This window comes from Leptodactylus fuscus, chromosome 11 (genome assembly GCF_031893055.1).
Source record: "Leptodactylus fuscus isolate aLepFus1 chromosome 11, aLepFus1.hap2, whole genome shotgun sequence".
Lineage (NCBI taxonomy): Eukaryota > Metazoa > Chordata > Amphibia > Anura > Leptodactylidae > Leptodactylus > Leptodactylus fuscus.
This window is the reverse complement of record NC_134275.1, coordinates 84,492,993-84,510,902: the sequence shown is the minus strand read 5'-3', so window position 1 is coordinate 84,510,902 and position 17,910 is coordinate 84,492,993. Positions and strand designations below refer to the sequence as shown.

Below are 17,910 nucleotides of genomic sequence, written 5' to 3'. Positions count from 1 at the left end.
ATCATGGAAAGGGCCCGGCTTCCTCCATCATGTGCATGAAAACTTTATGAAATCCATTCTTTGTGGGAAGTTGCTCTTGTTTTTGCTCAGCGCATCGTTCTACCTCATTAGGGCTTCAATAGAGGGGGATCTGCGCACCCCCCGCACAACACAATGGGCCCTGCTAAGTGGACCTTATTATAGACCCGGCTCTTTGTGTCGTCTTGTGCTCACGTCTCCCTGAAGAGGTTGTGTGTGTGTGTGTGTGTGTGTGTGTGTGTGTGTGTGTGTGTGCGCGCCAACCGTGCCGGGGCAGTAATGGGCGGACTGGTGGGAGTGACCCCTGTACTAACCTGTACTTGCTTCTCCCTCAGGTCAGCTAGCGGCCATGTTCAGCAAGAAGAAAAAGCGCATTGAGATCTCGGCCCCATCAAACTTCGAACATCGGGTGCACACCGGCTTCGACGAGCAGGAGCAGAAGTTCATCGGACTCCCGCGACAATGGCAGAGCCTTATAGAAGAGTCTGCCAAGAGGCCCAAGCCACTGGTCGACCCGTCCTGTATTACAACCTTCGGGCGGGGGCAACAAAAGGCAAGTAAACCAACCCAAAGTGTGACTCTTAGGATTGGGAATCCAGGTAGGGTAGGGTATCTGACATGTCTTAAAGGGATTCTCTCATTAAAATCACATTTTTTCTTGATCACACGTAGGAATAGCCTTAAGAAAGGTGATTCTTCTCCTAGCTTTAGATGTCTTCTCCGCACCGCCGTTTGGAAGAAATCCCGTTTTTTGTCAGTATGCAAATGAGTTTTCTCGCAGCACTGGGGGCGTCTCCAATGCTGCGAGAGAAATCACCAGCGCCGCTTCCATCTTCTTCAGGAACGGCCTCTTCAAGCATCTTCTTCCGGAGCTGGGTTTCAATCTTCTAGGCCTCGGGCAGAGCCGACTGCACATTGCCCACAGGCCACAAGAAAGTGGCCGGTTACACAGCTTACTGTGTGAGCGGCCATTTTTCTTGTGGCTGCGGGCATGCGCAGTCGGCTCTGCCTGAGGCCTAGAAGATTAAAACCCAGCTCTGGAAGAAGGCACAAGCGGAGGGCGTTCCTGAAGAAGATGGAGGCGGCGCTGGAGAGTTCTCTTGCAGCATTGGAGTGCCCAGTGCTGCGAGAGAACTCATTTGCATACTGACGAAAATCGGGATTTCTACCGAAAGGCGGTGCAGAGAAGACATCTAAAGGTAGGAGAAGAATCACCTTTCTTAAGGCTATTCCTATGTGTGATCGCGAAAAAATGTGATTTTAATGAGAGAATCCCTTTAACCATCGTACTTATGACACAGCAGTGGTTGTGAACGTTGCAGCGATTGTCCTATGCGAGTCTATGGAGCGACCTCTGCAGTACTCGCAACCACTGCTCCCGTCTACTCTGGAAACTCGCTGATCTTCGGAGGTTTTATCAGCCGGACCCGTCATTTTAATCTTTTTAAAGTCCTAACTTACTACATGTGTCTATGGCAGTGAAAAGATTAAAGGAACTCTCCAGTAAAAAGCAATGGGGAGGGGGACACGGGCTCAATGAATAGAACAGAGTATCCCTCTCCCTTCTTAAACCCCGCACCGGTGTAACACGGTATCCATGAAATGAGTCGCCTTTAGCCGATCTCGTTCTCTATGATTTGGGAGCAGTTGTTGCATCTGCAGATCTGAAGACTCACAAGACCGCTCGGTACGACTGCCAAGACTCTGCGAGAGAGTCAACACCAGGGGAGGAGCAGTCACATGAGTGCTGGGGGCGGCTGCTTTATTTAGGGTGATCGTAATCTGTTCATGGAGCCGTGCACCTTATATATAAGACATCAGAGGCTAAAAGAACCAACGTGGCCTCCATGATCCGAGGTGTGTAGGGTCTGTTCACACAGCGGGATTCTGCCTGTCATTGTTTTCAGTGGGAGGCAGAGATCTAAGCAGGATGCTAAACCCGCTGAGTCCATTGTGCGAGACCCCCCCCCCCATCCCCCGCTTATTCATCTCCGGGTAAATGGGGTCCCAAAGTTTGAGCTCCTACCGGTCATAAAGTGATGATCTATCCTGACAAGATGGGAGTGTCCCTTTAAGAAACTCCACCATGTACTTTAAGGGCAGAGTGCTTTATATACAGATGACCCTGGTGGGATATACCGGACCCCCAGCGTATTTCTGTTCTTATCTTCCATGTTTCTTCTTTTTAATTCCTTTCTTCTCCCCACCACAGATGATCGTGCGAGGGAACAAGGTGTCGCGGGACGGCTCGCTCACGTGGCTCCTGGATGAGTTTGAGAATATGTCCGTCTGTCGCTCTAACTCCTTGCGTAGAGAGAGTCCTCCATGTCCTCCAAGGGAGCACCGGATTCCTGTAGAAAATGGCGTGACCGACGGCCGTGTCCGGAAAGTACGGGAAGATGGCGGCAGAGGCTCGGAGAGAAGCCGGACTGAGCATGGAAGGGACAGACCAAGAGATGATCAAAGAGCAGCCCCACAACAACCCCGGGGGCAGGAACCAAGCGGTAAACACCGGCTGCCTCCTCCAGATTACCCCAAGACGTCGGAGAGCCGATCCACGCGCTCTCATGAGAGAACAGATGGAAGGAGAGACCATCCTGTGGCAGATGGGGACTACAGCGAGCCTGCCGATAGGGTGGTACGGAGAGAAAAGGAGGACAGAAGGCCAAAATCTGCGTACACTGGAGGACAGGGCAGCCCGCAGTCACCCCGCGACAAGAGACCACTTTCTGGGCCCAATATCCACACATCGGGTAACGCTGCCGCAGAGGGTGCCGTGAAGCCAACGCAACAAGCTGGGCGACCGTTCAATACTTACCCCCGTGCGGACACTGACCCCGGCAGGGGGGCGCCTCCACAGGTGAGAATAGGTGCTACAGTAAATTGTAATAAATATTTAGTGATATTATTTGGGCTTTCTCTTTCCCCGCACCTTCTTGGCATTGAGCGGCAGATTGTACGTTCCTTCCTTTTCATTATAATTTGGTGGTTTGTTTCTCTAGGTGCCGGATTCTCGTTCGGCCAACCCCCTCGAACCCAAAAATTCCTCAAGCAAAGGAAGTTCCCGGCCGCCGCCCCCTCATCCTAAACCCAAACCCCCAGAAAAACCATCTCCAGCCGGTCTCTCCCAACACAGCTCGGACCCTCAGCTTTCTCGCCCACCACAGACACAACCTCCTCCTCCTCCTCCCCAGCCTCGGTCCCCACAGAGAGAGCCGCAGCGGGTGTCACATGAGCAGTTTAGGGCGGCTCTGCAGATGGTGGTGGATCCCGGGGACCCCAGATCCTACCTAGATAATTTTATCAAGATTGGAGAGGGATCTACTGGGATTGTTTGCATCGCTACCATCAAGACTTCGGGGAAACTGGTCGCTGTCAAGAAGATGGATCTCCGCAAGCAGCAGAGGAGGGAACTGCTCTTCAATGAGGTAAGTCCGGACCCTTGATGGTTGTTTGCAGGTGTCCTGCCGTGTTCCCCGGGCGCCGTGTCCTGCCGTGTTCCCCGGGCGCCGTGTCCTGCCGTGTTCCCCGGGCGCCGTGTCCTGCCGTGTTCCCCGGGTGTTTGTATAATTCATGCCAAAAAAAATGGTGCAAATGTTATAGGACATGTGCGCCACTTCCTGACCGGGTTGATAATTCAGCCGTGCCGTGCGCCAGTCTTACTAAATTTCCGCCATAGTCTCTAGCTCAGGATTCTCCCATCAGGAGAGCGCAGGGTTATCGCTTTTGAGTAAGGATTTAGTGTTTTCGTATTTCTCAATCCTATACTAGTTTTGGCGCCCACAGAGACGTGAGAATGAAGCCTATGGGGGAGCGGAGATCACATCTGTGCTCTGAAGATCTCATTTCGGTAGTCGCCAGGCGGCTCCTTATCCCTCCCACTAATAGTTACTAGATGGTGGTATGTTCTACGCAAAGCGAGGCGGTTTTAGTTTGCCGTCTGATGTTTGTACAATGTGCGTGTAGAAATCTAACAATGTCACTTCCTGTTTATATGGAATTAAATCCAGTGGGTACCAAAAACCAATCTGGGACATGAGGCCGCCCAAACCCAAAACCAATCATTTGCGGTTCGCCCGTGTGTAGGACAAACCAGTTTCTAGTGACCTCTAGTGCTGGAATACGGCACTACAGTCATTGTGGTCCATATACGTCACTGCATCAGTTACTTCGTTCATCGCTTTCCATCCAGTCTCTTCATCTTGTGCAGATTTCTTCCTGATAAATACTTCCTTGTGCACCGTCGTGTCGTCTTCCTACGTGCACCCAGTCCTTGTACCCTCTATCGGCGGCTCTAGTGTCGTCTCGGCTAGATAGAAACGGTTGCTTTTTGCTTTCTGTTCCCTGCAGGTGGTGATCATGCGAGATTACCAGCACGAGAATGTGGTGGAGATGTACAACAGTTACCTGGTGGGCGATGAGCTCTGGGTAGTAATGGAGTTTCTGGAAGGAGGGGCCTTGACGGACATTGTGACACACACCAGGTAGGTAATGCAGGTTTTATACACACTGAAGCGCCTCTCAGCGTCAGAAAACAGAAACTTCCGTGTTCATTTTAGTGAATAGTGTTATACAGGGTGATGCAAAAACACAACAAAAATCCGTTGAATTGGAAAAAGTGCGGTTTTTTGCATTTTCCACAACAACATTTCCACAGCTTGTGGGAAGTCTCTTTAAGGAATAATCCTTCCTGATTTTGAAGGGTTTTCTGCAGATAAACTTGCAGATCAATGAAGGTCTGAGCATTCCCCGATTCTGAAATGAGCGATGTATCCTCAGCTTCGCCCCTATTACTTGACTTTCAACCTGTACACGCTCCCCTTCCGGTGCCTAGAGGCTGATCTGTGTGGGGTCCAGGTGTCAGACCCCACAGATCTGATTCTGATGACTTGTTATCAGTATAAAACATGCATTAGGGCCCAGAAAACCCCTTTTAAGGGGTTAAAACTCTGCATTGGATTCTCTACCATTGTGCTGTTCTAAGACATATCATGGCATATAATTTAGTCTACGTTGACCTTTTGCAAGGCCTAGCTGACCCCGCGCGGTCCCCACGTTGCAGATTGGGCGTCTTCAGCGGGTTTTTCATCACCTCCATTGCCGTCTTTTATTCTCTAGTCGTCTTTCTTGTCTCTCCATTATTGGTCACATTTATCAGGCCGTCTCTGACGGTTCCCATTTAGTCTTCTCTCCAGACTTGTCACTGATGACTTGTGTGTCGTTTGCGTTCAGGATGAATGAGGAGCAGATCGCGGCCGTCTGTATGTCTGTGCTGAAGGCGTTGTCTGTGCTGCACGCCCAGGGAGTCATCCACCGGGATATAAAGAGCGACTCCATCCTTCTGACCCACGACGGACGGGTAATCATCTGTACTAATACATGAAGTGCAAGTTACCTATGTCACAAACGTCTGTCTAGAGCTGGCCAGGCATATTAGATCCGCTAAACCGGCCATTCCTGGTAATGTGTCTTCTGTTTGCAGGTGAAGCTTTCAGACTTCGGCTTCTGCGCCCAGGTGAACAAAGAAGTCCCTCGTCGTAAGTCCCTGGTAGGAACCCCTTACTGGATGGCTCCAGAACTCATCTCGAGGTTACCCTATGGTCCAGAGGTGAGGCGCTGTTCTTGGCTCGGTGGTTAGGAGCGTTCATTCCTGCAACCTCCTGCTATGATCCTTGTCTTTTGTCTCCCTATCTCAGGTGGACATCTGGTCTTTGGGTATCATGGTGATCGAGATGGTGGACGGAGAACCTCCCTATTTTAATGAGCCTCCGCTAAAGGCTATGAAGATGATTAGGGACAATCTGCCACCCAAACTGAAAAATGTGCAAAAGGTAAGAGCAGGAGATTCAGCGAGGGGGTGACTGCTGGAACCCCAACCCATCACGAGTATCTTCAGTAGTTCTGCTGGAGATGGCTGATGTACAGCACTCGACGGGGGGCCGAAAATCTGTTGAGGGTCAGTGCACATGGAGTTTTTTGATGCTGAATCCACCTCAAAATCAGATTTCCAAATTGGGAAGCTTTTTTTTTTTTTTTTGGAGGCTGATTTTGAGGTGGATTCAGCGTCAAAATCAGCACCAAAAAATTCTGCCTCCTTGCGACTAGAGCACTTCCATGCCCGGCACTCCATTCACTTCTATGCCGTTACAGGTGCTGCTGAAGACTACAGTCCCGGCAGCCCCATAGAAGTGAATGGAGCGCCGCTTATGCAGACACACTGGTACTTCCTTCGCAGGGAGGCTTTAGAGGGATTTTCAGCCCCCCGTCCTCCAGATCTTTGGCGGACCCGGCAATCTGACACTTATCTTCTGTCCTGACTGACAAATACCATATCTACTCATTTAGCTTAAAGTTACGTGGCCGTCTGAACCCCCCCGTGGTCAAATCTGCCGATTCCTGCAGGGCCTGATATACATGGAGGCCTCCTGACTGGCAGATGTGGGTGAATTCCAGGATCAGGCATTAAAGGGATCCTATCTTTTAAACACAATTTTTTCTCCCTAACATGTCGGAATAGCCTTAAGAAAGGCTATTCATCTCCTACCTTTCCTTTTCTTCTCCGTGCCAATGTTTGCTTGCAATCCCGGATTTTCTCGGTATGTAAGTGAGCTCTCTCACAGCACTGGGGGGCGTCCCCAATGCCGCCAGAGAGCTCTCCAGCGCCGCCTCCATCTTCTTCTGCAACAAGGTCTTCACCGCGTCTTCTTCCGGTGGCGCCTTCTTACTTCTAGGCCTCGGGCAAGCCGACTGTGCATGCCCATGGCCACAAGAAAAATGGCCGCTTCCACAGTATTGTAAGCGGACATTTTCTTGTGGACAGCGGGCATGCGCAGTCAGCTTGCCCGAGGCCTAGAAGTAAGGAGAAGCCCCCGGAAGAAGACGCGGTGAAGACCTGATTGCAGAAGTAGATGGAGATGGCGCTGGAGAGCTCTCTGGCAGCATTGGGGACGCCCCCGTGCTGTTTGTGCGCTGGGGCCCGCCCCCAGTGCTGTGAGAGAACTCATTTACATACCGAGAAAAACCGGGATTGCAGGCGAACGGCGACACGGAGAAGAAAAGGAAAGGTAGGAGATGAATAGCCTTTCTTAAGGCTATTCCGACATGTTAGGGAGACAAAATTGTGTTTTAAAAAAAATAGGATCCCTTTAATAGATTTCAACATGCCCAATCCTTTTGTATGGCTCACACCCCTCCTCCTCTTCTGTTGTCAGCATGTGTATAAATACTTGTCACTTATCTATTGAGCTGATACCTTGTCAGACTATGCAGGACATGAGTAAGATGATTCTTTAGGTGCTGTCCAGTTTACAGGCGTGAAGCGGGGTGCCTGCACACGTGATCACATGATGCTACAGGGACGTCACGTCTGTGACTAACATGATGTTTACATCCGCACAGACATAGTAATCCATTTACTCAGCTGACTCTGCAAAATTCAGCAACTGGTCCAACAAGAACTTGTTAGGCAACATTATGTTTAGATGTAGCAGAGCTGACTTTGTCATTTGGCTTCATACACGTCTGTACAAGGCCTGAGACTTCGAGCGCCACTGATGATGGGGAAGGGGTATTTCTTACTGGGTCCTCTATGGTATATCCAATCGGGTATCAATGACCTGTCCTGTAGGGGGGTCCTCAGTATCCAATACCCTTCAGATCTGGAGACCCTGTAGTCGTAGTCACCCTGTTGTCATAGTCTGAGGCTAGAGGCCCATAGCACAGATGTATGCCAAGTATAGATTATGGGTGTTGCGAACAGCTCTGTTCTTTCTCCCCTTCCCTGTACAGGTTGCAGAGCATGCCCACAACACTCTGTCACAACACTTTTTTTTGGGATTGCTTTGGATGGATAACATGAGCGGTGTTCACAAACATAGATGTGATTTTTATTTTTGGCATCTCCTTTTTTAGATTTCTCCCTTACTGAAAGGATTCATCGACAGACTTCTGGTGAGAGACCCAAGCCAACGAGCCACCGCTATCGAGCTGCTGAAACATCCCTTACTGACCAAGGCCGGACCTCCGTCCTGCATCGTACCGCTCATGAGGCAGAACCGCATGAGATGAGCGACAGACATAGGGAACACGTGTCCCTTCACCAAGCCCACCAAAGACTGACCGAATCTGAGGGAGCAAAAACACTATGGTGGCAGCTCTGCCATCGCTTCAGTATTGTATCAGGGTCCCTGGATAAAAACTACTGACGTTCGCCTCTCCCGGACACCCCTGAAGGTCGTCGTCCCCTCTCTGCACTCTTCTGTTCCCTGAGAGGCCATGACAGCTTCTCTCAGTCCGTGGTAACTCTCCAATCATCTCGCCAGCCTTAGAGCGCTCAGGTAATTTATTGTAAGCGTGCACAATACAGGAACGTGAGAAACGGAGAGCGATCCCGAACAACACGTGGGGGGATCTGGTCCTCTGCTGGGACGACCAATAAGCACTTGGACCTGCCCATTACTCATTACCTGGGACATAACACTGGAATATGACGTATCTACACTGTGCTCGGGGACAACTGGAATCATGTAGGACGGCCCTGACTCTCATACTTGGGAGCGTTTACAAGCAGAACATGTCCTCACCCCATCACATGGTCATACTTACTTATTTCTAAGCATTTGCATTTTTGCTGAAGGGGCAGAGGAAGGTCGGGGTCCGAGAACGTGACAACCTGCCTCACTTCTATGTGCTTGGGACTGTAGGACACCATGACAGTGGACATCTTCAGTAGGTCGAGGTGGATTCTTACAAGACTTGAGCTCCTGTCCTATGAAGTATCTGAAATTGCACCCTAATGTATCCTAATCGCCCCCAGACATACCAGCATCCAGCCACGTCCATGATTTACTGATACCTACTAGGTCGGCCATACACTTAGATTGATGAATGTGTCATTCAGTGCTAAGTATTCCTCTTGACTCCCACATACACATGCATGCTGAGCTTGACTGAGCATGCATGTGTCTTGAAGGTGCCTCGGGCAATCACATATCTTCCCTGTGAATAATAGGATAAGGCCTATTGAAATCCAACATGCCCGTCGCTTCTTTCCACGAGCATACACATCAGATAATGGACTGGTCCTGCCGAAATGGCAAGCCAAGATTAATCTGATGTGTATGGCCGGCTTTAGCTATCTACAGCGTTGCACCGTATGACGTTGCAGTTGCTCCTTAGCATCCATAGGACGTATACAGAGCACCTTTTTTCTGCTGTAGATCTGTATCCTGATTTTCAGCATCTTCCTCCTCTTTGTGGAATGAAGTCCATGAGACGACACCTAAGAACACTATGCACAATGTGATATCACTACAGGGCGCGACGGCAAATGGAGACTGTGAAGGCCCGTACGGTTGTAGCAGATACATGTACATGATGGGGATCCTGATACTGGAGAGATTGTGTGGCCGTAGCCCTTCATAAAAGTGCAAAATGCTATGGCCAACATGGCCGACCTCCCTATTGGCATCACAGGCTGCGGGGCGGGTCACGTTACCCTCAGTTAGGGGTATATATCAGGAGATAGGCAGAAGTCTATGATGTGTAGGGTGTCATTGCGTACATCACCCATAGGCAGTATACATACAAGGATGCTTCTGTATACAATAGCACAGCAGAATGCACTATATGTATACCAGTGCTTACCAAAACGGCAAATAGGAGGAGCCTATGGATGTGATTGTACAGGCCAGGAGCAGTGAGAATACGCCCTAACACAAATCAGGGGGACGCAATAGCATCAGACCAGAACAAATCCGCCGCGTTCTTCCTATATACTGGATCGTGCGGGATCTGCTGACAGGTTCCTGACACCCCCGCCCACTTTAAAGGCTTTGTGCACTTTTTTTTTTTTGCAACGCGTCTAAAACCTAATGACTTGCAAAGTCTTCACGTAGAAATACAATCCTTCCGTTTAGCGTAGACAGCTCCCCAGCGGGCTCGTGCACATCCCCTTCCCTCAACCCCTCCTTTATAACCGGTAACAGAATGACGAGAGTCACGAGACCGCAGGATCTGACTACACGGGAGGACGTTGTAGTCTTTAACCGCAGCGACCCATTGATGTGCATAGGAGCTGGAAACTCAAGGGCGGTAGAAGCTGCAATAGAAAAACCGATCCTGTGTATTGTGAGTGTAGTGAGGGGTGGGATTATATAGGCGACCTCTAGAATCCCCTATATAGTGTCCTGGTATTTTCGGGGTCATTAGACGTGTCCATTACTATAGTGCCTTACTCCATAGATTCCCATCGTCTCCATGCGACAATCAAGGACCATCCGAATCCGCCACCGACTGAGCAAGCAATACTTGTAGCCCCCCTGCCGGGAGAGCAGACCGCGGACCTCCCCTCCCCCACCCTTACATGAGTGACTACTGGTTATAGTTTTATATATAAATATATATTTATAAAGTGTATGTCTTTTTTGCAGTATTCCTGCAATTTTTTTTTGGACCTGGAGACAGAAATATGCTGTGACATTGAGGGACTTGAAAAACCTAAAAAAAAAAAAAGAGGATTTCTGCTTTTCAATTAATTTGTACAAAATAAATTCAACTGTATTTTGCATCTTTTTGGTTTGGACAGAGCGGAATAGATTAAAGACTAGTTTTACAAATACAGTTTTTGGAAGAAAACAATGGCCGGTCTGCGTTCATTCATCGCGTCACGGAGCGGAGGAGGTGCCCGGACTCCGGTACTTGTATGTGTCGTTTGTTTGTGGTGCCGTCCTGAGAGCGTTTGTGTCCGTGCTGCAGAACTTGCATCATGTCTGCTTGCTGTCAGTGAATGGAACGATTCTTGTGGCATAATATGCTGAAAATAGAATGGGCAGCGGGACAAGATTGGACCAGGCTAAGGCCCCATGAGCCGTATCCACAGCACTAAAGCGCTGCGTGAATGCATTGTGGTTCTTTCCGCAGCGCTTTTAAGAGAAAGCTCACAGCGTTTTCCTCCGCGGACTTTCTCTTCCCATTATATCTATGGGAAAGCCGCCTGCATTTCCGTAGATATAATTGACATGCTGCGATTTGCAAGGCCGCAATGGCTTTGCAAATCGCAGCGTGTCCGCACTGCGATCTTTTCTGCAAAGTGGGGATGGGATTCGCATGCACTTTGCCTGCACTGTTGGCAAATCGCAGTGTTTACGGTCCGTGGGGCCCCGGCCTAAAGGGGTTTTGTGGACCTTCTATAGTTGTGATGGGGGGGATCTGACCAATCATTTGGTTGAAGAGGGCGCAGCGTTACTGCCTTGTTACTGAATACCATACACAACACAATACATAGTGCTGGGACTGTGTGTGGTATTGCGGCTCAGCCCCATTCACTTGAATGGGACTGAGCAGCTGCCGTAGCCTGTGACTAATGAACATGACTTCATTATTACAGGATGGGAGGTTGCAGCATTGAACTGAACTGATCGGCCAGGGGTCCCAGGTGTCAGATCCACGCCGACCACATATCCCTTTAACCTCTACATATACTGCAAACTGTATCTGTCCATTCACTGACAGCAAGCGGGGATCTTGGAAAGTAGAAGGTTGCAGAACGTGTTATAATACTTGTATCCCGTACGTTTAAGGTGCTAATGTCTGTGCTGATTTTTATTTGCTCTCCAAATCCCCTGCCTGGCTGTAACGTGTAACGTATAGCGTGCACCACCTGCAGTCTCCACTAGAGGCAGCATAGGAATTTCTACAACCCTTTTCCCATTGAGTTCTATGTAATCTCCCTCCAGTGGTGGCTGCAGGTTCCAGCATCGGCAAAATCTGCAACACTACGTGGGTCCTCGGCCTTAGTCTTATGGTGACTTCTACGAACCACAGCCTGAGCCGGATTTAGCAGAAGACCTCCATTACTGAAGAGCTCCATTACTGAAGAGCTCCATTACTGAAGAGCTCCATTACTGAAGAGCTCCATTACTGAAGAGCTCCATTACTGAAGAGCTCCATTACTGAAGAGCTCCATTACTGAAGACCTCCATTACTGAAGACCTCCATTACTGAAGACCTCCATTACTGAAGACCTCCATTACTGAAGACCTCCATTACTGAAGACCTCCATTACTGAAGACCTCCATTACTGAAGACCTCCATTACTGAAGACCTCCATTACTGAAGACCTCCATTACTGAAGACCTCCATTACTGAAGACCTCCATTACTGAAGACCTCCATTACTGAAGAGCTTTACTCCCTCCCTGCTGCAGACACAACTGGAGAAAGATGGAGCTGGAATAAGGTGACTCTATTACTGATACTGGTAATCCAGGCTGTCTGTAGAAGGATGGTCCTGTGATCACAGCAGCCTCTGCCGCCATATAACAGCACTAGTTTTATGTTATCACTGGCGGTACGGTGACCGTGTCATACGATATATGTTCAGGCGTCCTCTGAAAGCCGTGCGCCCTGTAAGCCCATCCTCTTGCACATGTCGTGAGGTTGCGGTATAACGTATCCCACAGTGATATCTACCTATAGCCAATTATAACAGTGTAATGGGGCAGATCTCTGGCTGCCATGGATACACCATCTTCCTGTTACCCCATTTAGGAGTTTCTGCTGACGTGACAATATCCTGCACTATATACTGGGCTATATACTGCGCATCCTCAGAAGCCCAAGCAAAGGATCCTCAAGCTTCTTCATCCTCTTGCCAAATCAAAAACCCGGTTTGCTGGCGTCGCTCTATGCGGTTGCCTTTGAGAGTGACGTCTTGAGGAGGTTTCCTGCAAGGTCCTGTCTTAGGCTGTGACGGCTCTGAGGATGTCGGTGGACGAGGAGTTCAGATCGGTGCGGCACACTCATTGCCTTGGAAGCCGAGGAAACGAGCGCCTTGTAAATCCGTCTTGTGGAATGTCTGTGCTAATTGGATTGTAATGTTAATTATACACCTGCCACCTGTACAGGATATAGCGCGAGCACCGCCTAGGTATGTCAGTGTACAATGTATATAGAGTATAGATAAGACCTATGTATATCACATGTCCGATCTCTATATACCTGTGGCACGCCAGAGTCTGATATATACAGAGCATAGATAAGACCTATGTGATATACATGTTCCCTTATACATAGGTCTTATCTATACAGTACTTATCAGGACCTGCCATACCGCAGGCTGTACTCATGGTATGTCCTGTGCAGGCAGCAGGTGTATACGGAGTATATAGAGATCTGATATGTGATATACATGTTCCCTTATACCTAGGTCTTATCTATACAGTACTTATCAGGACCTGCCATACCGCAGGCTGTACTCATGGTATGTCCTGTGCAGGCAGCAGGTGTATACGGAGTATATAGAGATCTGATATGTGATATACATGTTCCCTTATACATAGGTCTTATCTATACAGTACTTATCAGGACCTGCCATACCTCAGGCTGTACTCATGGTATGTCCTGTGCAGGCAGCAGGTGTATACGGAGTATATAGAGATCTGATATACATGTTCCCTTATACATAGGTCTTATCTATACAGTACTTATCAGGACCTGCCATACCTCAGGCTGTACTCATGGTATGTCCTGTGCAGGCAGCAGGTGTATACGGAGTATATAGAGATCTGATATGTGATATACATGTTCCCTTATACATAGGTCTTATCTATACAGTACTTATCAGGACCTGCCATACCTCAGGCTGTACTCATGGTATGTCCTGTGCAGGCAGCAGGTGTATACGGAGTATATAGAGATCTGATATACATGTTCCCTTATACATAGGTCTTATCTATACAGTACTTATCAGGACCTGCCATACCTCAGGCTGTACTCATGGTATGTCCTGTGCAGGCAGCAGGTGTATACGGAGTATATAGAGATCTGATATACATGTTCCCTTATACATAGGTCTTATCTATACAGTACTTATCAGGACCTGCCATACCGCAGGCTGTACTCATGGTATGTCCTGTGCAGGCAGCAGGTGTATACGGGGTATATAGAGATCTGATATGTGATATACATGTTCCCTTATACCTAGGTCTTATCTATACAGTACTTATCAGGACCTGCCATACCTCAGGCTGTACTCATGGTATGTCCTGTGCAGGCAGCAGGTGTATACGGAGTATATAGAGATCTGATATGTGATATACATGTTCCCTTATACATAGGTCTTATCTATGCAGTGTACATACTGTACTCATGGTATGTCCTGTGCAGGCAGCAGACGTATACGGAGTATATGGAGATCTGATATACATGTTCCCGTATACATATCAGATCTCTATAGTCCTGGAATACACCTGCTGCCTGCACCGGCTATACCATGAGTACAGTATGTACACTGCGTAGATAATACCTATGTATAAGGGAACGTGTATATCACATATCAGAGCTCGATAAAAGAATTCATCTTTTAACCCCTTCCTCCCGCCGATGGCATTTTTTTATTTTCATTTTTGACTCCCCTCCTTCTAAACCCCATAACTTTTTTTTTTTTTTTATTTCTCCGCTCCCAGAGCCCATTGAGGTCTTAATCTTTGCGGGACAAATTGTTCTTCCTGATGCCGCCATTAATTATTCTGTACAATGTCCTGGAAAGCTGGAAAACAATTCAGAATGGGGGGGGGATTTGTAGAAAAACAGCATTTGTGCAGTTTTCTTATGGGATTCATTTTTCCGACGTTCACTGTGCAGCCACAATGACCTGTCCCCTGTATTCTGTGCTTCAGTGCGATTCCGGGGATTCCTAATTTCTATGGTTTTATTTCCATTTTAACCCCTTAACAAAAATCCAAACTGTGCCAATTTTTTTTTTTTTTCTAAAAGTCGCCATATTCTGACAGCCGTAACTTTTTTATACTTCTGTGTACGGGGATGCATAGGGCGTCTTTTTTTGCAGGGCCGGGTGTACTTTCTAGTTCTACCATTTGTGGGAATTGCTTTTGCTTTGATCACTTTTTATTCAAATTTTTATCAGAGCCAAAACAGTAAAAATATGTCATTTTGGCACTTTTGACTTTTTTTTCCCCGCTACGGCGTTTACTGTACAGGAAAAATATTTGTATAGATTTGTAGAGCCGGCGATTTCAGACATGGGGAGACCTAATGTGTATGTGTGTCACAGTATTTAACAACTTTTATATGTGTTCTAGGGAAAGTGGGGGGGATTCAAATTTTTATATATATATATATATATATATATATATATATATATATATATATATATATTTTTACTTTTTTTAAAAAAATAAATTTCTGCATATATTAGACCCCCTAGGGGTCTGATCACTAATGCAATACATTACAATGCTAATGCATTGCAAAAAAAAATCGGCATTTCTTTTGCAGGCTGCATAGAGCAGCCTGCAAGAGAAAATCACTGCAGACAGGCCAGGGAGCCTTTACAAGGCTCCCGGCTGTCATGCCAACGTGACGTCGGCCCTGGAACATACTCCAGGCACCAGCGATCACTGGCAAAATGGCGGTGCACCGAGCAGAGGCATTAGTGCTGGTTGTCTACTGTGTAAAACAGTAAACACCTGGCGGCTATAGCAGGCGGCCGCCATAGTTAAACGCCCAGCATGTGGGTGTATCTGATGACATCACAAGAGCTCATACAGTGAATGACCCCCATCATTGTCCCTGTCCCGTTGAGGAGTGTTACAGTGAGCGGCTCTACAGTCTGGCTGATGACAGAGAACATGGATATCCTATCGACTTGGTCTCTTTAATATTGGATGGACAAATCGATTTTTGACCCTGGCAAAGTAAATCTGTTCTTGAAAAGCTGCAGCAATGACTCTTCAGGTTTATCCGTCTGATCTGACCTGACGCTCCGGTGTGTACAGGGGCTAAACAATATAATTTACCGGGGATTAGCAGATGATCTCCCTGATGCTCCTGATCAATGAAGATTAGATAGTGATAGGAGGACAGGACAGGACAGGTCACTCCTGCCACCAGTGTAACTGCTTATATACTAGAGGGGCATGCTGGGCTTTGTAGTTCTGGGTGCACAAGGGGACACAAACCATAGAGGTGGCTCCTGTGGCCTCTGGGGGTCTCATCCCAATTTAATGTACCTGGATGTGGTTCCTACAGCTGTCACACCCCAGGACCCTGTGCTGAGAGGGGGGGGGGGTCTGGTAGTGTCAAGGTGCCAAAGGGTGTCATGTGAAGGCGGGACCTTATCATGGCTTCAGGGTTATCCCTGTTTAAGCCCCCCCTGCCTCCATTACCCTCTCCCACCAGGTAATATAAGGTGGACTTTCCCTTTAAATGTAACAGAGCGCTGAAACAAGAAAGTGACACAAAAGACAGAAAAGCTGCAACAATGAACCTGGCGAAGAATGAGGGATCAATAGAGAGCGTCGTCTATCACATAATGGGCAGAGATGACAAAAGGCCCGGCAGAATGCGTGCAGGAGATGGCGGTATCATACCGGATCAGCCTGTCTTACCGCGGGCGTGTGTCATAGAATTATCATAAGGAGAATAATAGATAACAAAATATCTTCCCTGTGATTCACAGATGAGAGCGGAACAATCCATAGACTTCTGGAGAGAACAAATAGGGGCGATTATCATCAAGGTCTCCGCTCTAATAGGTCTGAATGGAGTCCAATACGGGTCCATAAACTAATGCGCAAATTTAGAAAGTGCCCCCCCCCCCCATATTACACGACACCCAGGATCAGGAGCCATTGCTACATTTCGTATGATTCTTATCCTTTTGGTCACTACCTGGGCACCAGGGGGACGCGGTGATCGGGCCCCAACAATCTGACACTTCCCCTGTCCTGTACAGGACATCCCCTTTAAATTTCAGTTCATGTCCTCAGACATTAAATAAATATTAAAGGGATTAGGGAATAGGTTGCAGATCAGAGGGGTTGGACCATTGGGACCCCTGCTGTGAATAAAGTGGTGGAGAGAAACATCCATTAAATTCAAGGGGACCGCGAGAGACAGATGGGCGCAGTACGGCAGCCATCTTCACTACTAAAATAAACGGAATCGGAAGAAACTGATAATGTGAACTGCTATAAAGCAGACATTGTGCATATAGACCGACTGTGATGAACTGATCAGCAGGGGTGCTGATAGACCGACACCCACTGATCGGCCATTAATGCCCTATACTAAGGCTGGGCCGTCAATAATCTGGAAATCCCTTTAAATGGTCACTTGTACAATAGTATAAATCAATAATACAAGTGGGTGTAAAAATACTCCTTTCCCCACATCTGCGGCTCTTTTCCCTCCTCCTCTTCACTGATTATTCGCTCTGAATTCCCTGCCATAAATGTGAAGTTTACGAGGTGTAGAGTCTCCAGCAGTAAAGTACAGGCCATAAACGGGAGGCTGTTCTGACTGGTCGGAGACGGTGCTGGCCAGGACACGTGCTGCAGCCGCTGCGCCTCCTGATTCTGATGAATTGTTAAAGGGCTCCATTCAGAGATGACAAAGTCTGCAGAGAACTCGTCACTTCCCATGTAAGAAAAGGGAAGGATCTCTTCTGGGATCTGCCTAAGTTCAGTACGTTCCAGTTGTTGTCAGCAGATGGCGATGCTGAGAAAACTCCCAGGAAAAGGTGAATTTAAAGGGGTTCTCTGGGCCCCCCTACTGACCAGCTGGTTGAGGAGGCCTCAGCATTCATGTGAGTGCTGAATACCAAGCATAGCGCCTTACATTGTATAGTGGTTGCGATCAGTATTGCAGCTCAGCCCAGTTCGCTTGAATGGGACTGAGCTGCTGCTGCACCATGTGACCGATGATCGTGACCTAATCAGAACAGGAAAGAGACCATGGAGCTTGGAAGCGTTGCAGCTTCTTCAAAGGTGTCCGACCTCCACCAATCACATATGATGACCTAGTCTACGGATACATTATCATCAATATATAAATTCTTGAAAACCCCTTTAAGAATGCAAATACATAAAGG

General features: G+C 48.0%; 1 protein-coding gene across 3 annotated transcripts in view; it reads left to right on the top strand.

The window, feature by feature from the left end:
* PAK4 (p21 (RAC1) activated kinase 4) overlaps nucleotides 1-10,656 on the top strand; it is a 38,085-nt gene extending 27,429 nt beyond the window's left edge. For 2 of the 3 annotated variants that reach the window (XM_075259982.1, XM_075259981.1), the window contains exons 2-9: nucleotides 354-571; nucleotides 2,231-2,878; nucleotides 3,021-3,446; nucleotides 4,369-4,502; nucleotides 5,251-5,377; nucleotides 5,501-5,626; nucleotides 5,715-5,849; nucleotides 7,930-10,656. In XM_075259982.1, the coding sequence (XP_075116083.1) occupies nucleotides 368-571; nucleotides 2,231-2,878; nucleotides 3,021-3,446; nucleotides 4,369-4,502; nucleotides 5,251-5,377; nucleotides 5,501-5,626; nucleotides 5,715-5,849; nucleotides 7,930-8,085 (1,956 nt within the window). In that variant the 5' untranslated portion in view covers nucleotides 354-367 and the 3' untranslated portion in view covers nucleotides 8,086-10,656. Of the gene's footprint in view, nucleotides 1-353; nucleotides 572-1,835; nucleotides 1,876-2,230; nucleotides 2,879-3,020; nucleotides 3,447-4,368; nucleotides 4,503-5,250; nucleotides 5,378-5,500; nucleotides 5,627-5,714; nucleotides 5,850-7,929 lie in introns of those variants that run through there. The other variant, XM_075259983.1, reaches the window with a different exon arrangement.
* The last annotated feature ends 7,254 nt before the right edge of the window (nucleotides 10,657-17,910 follow it).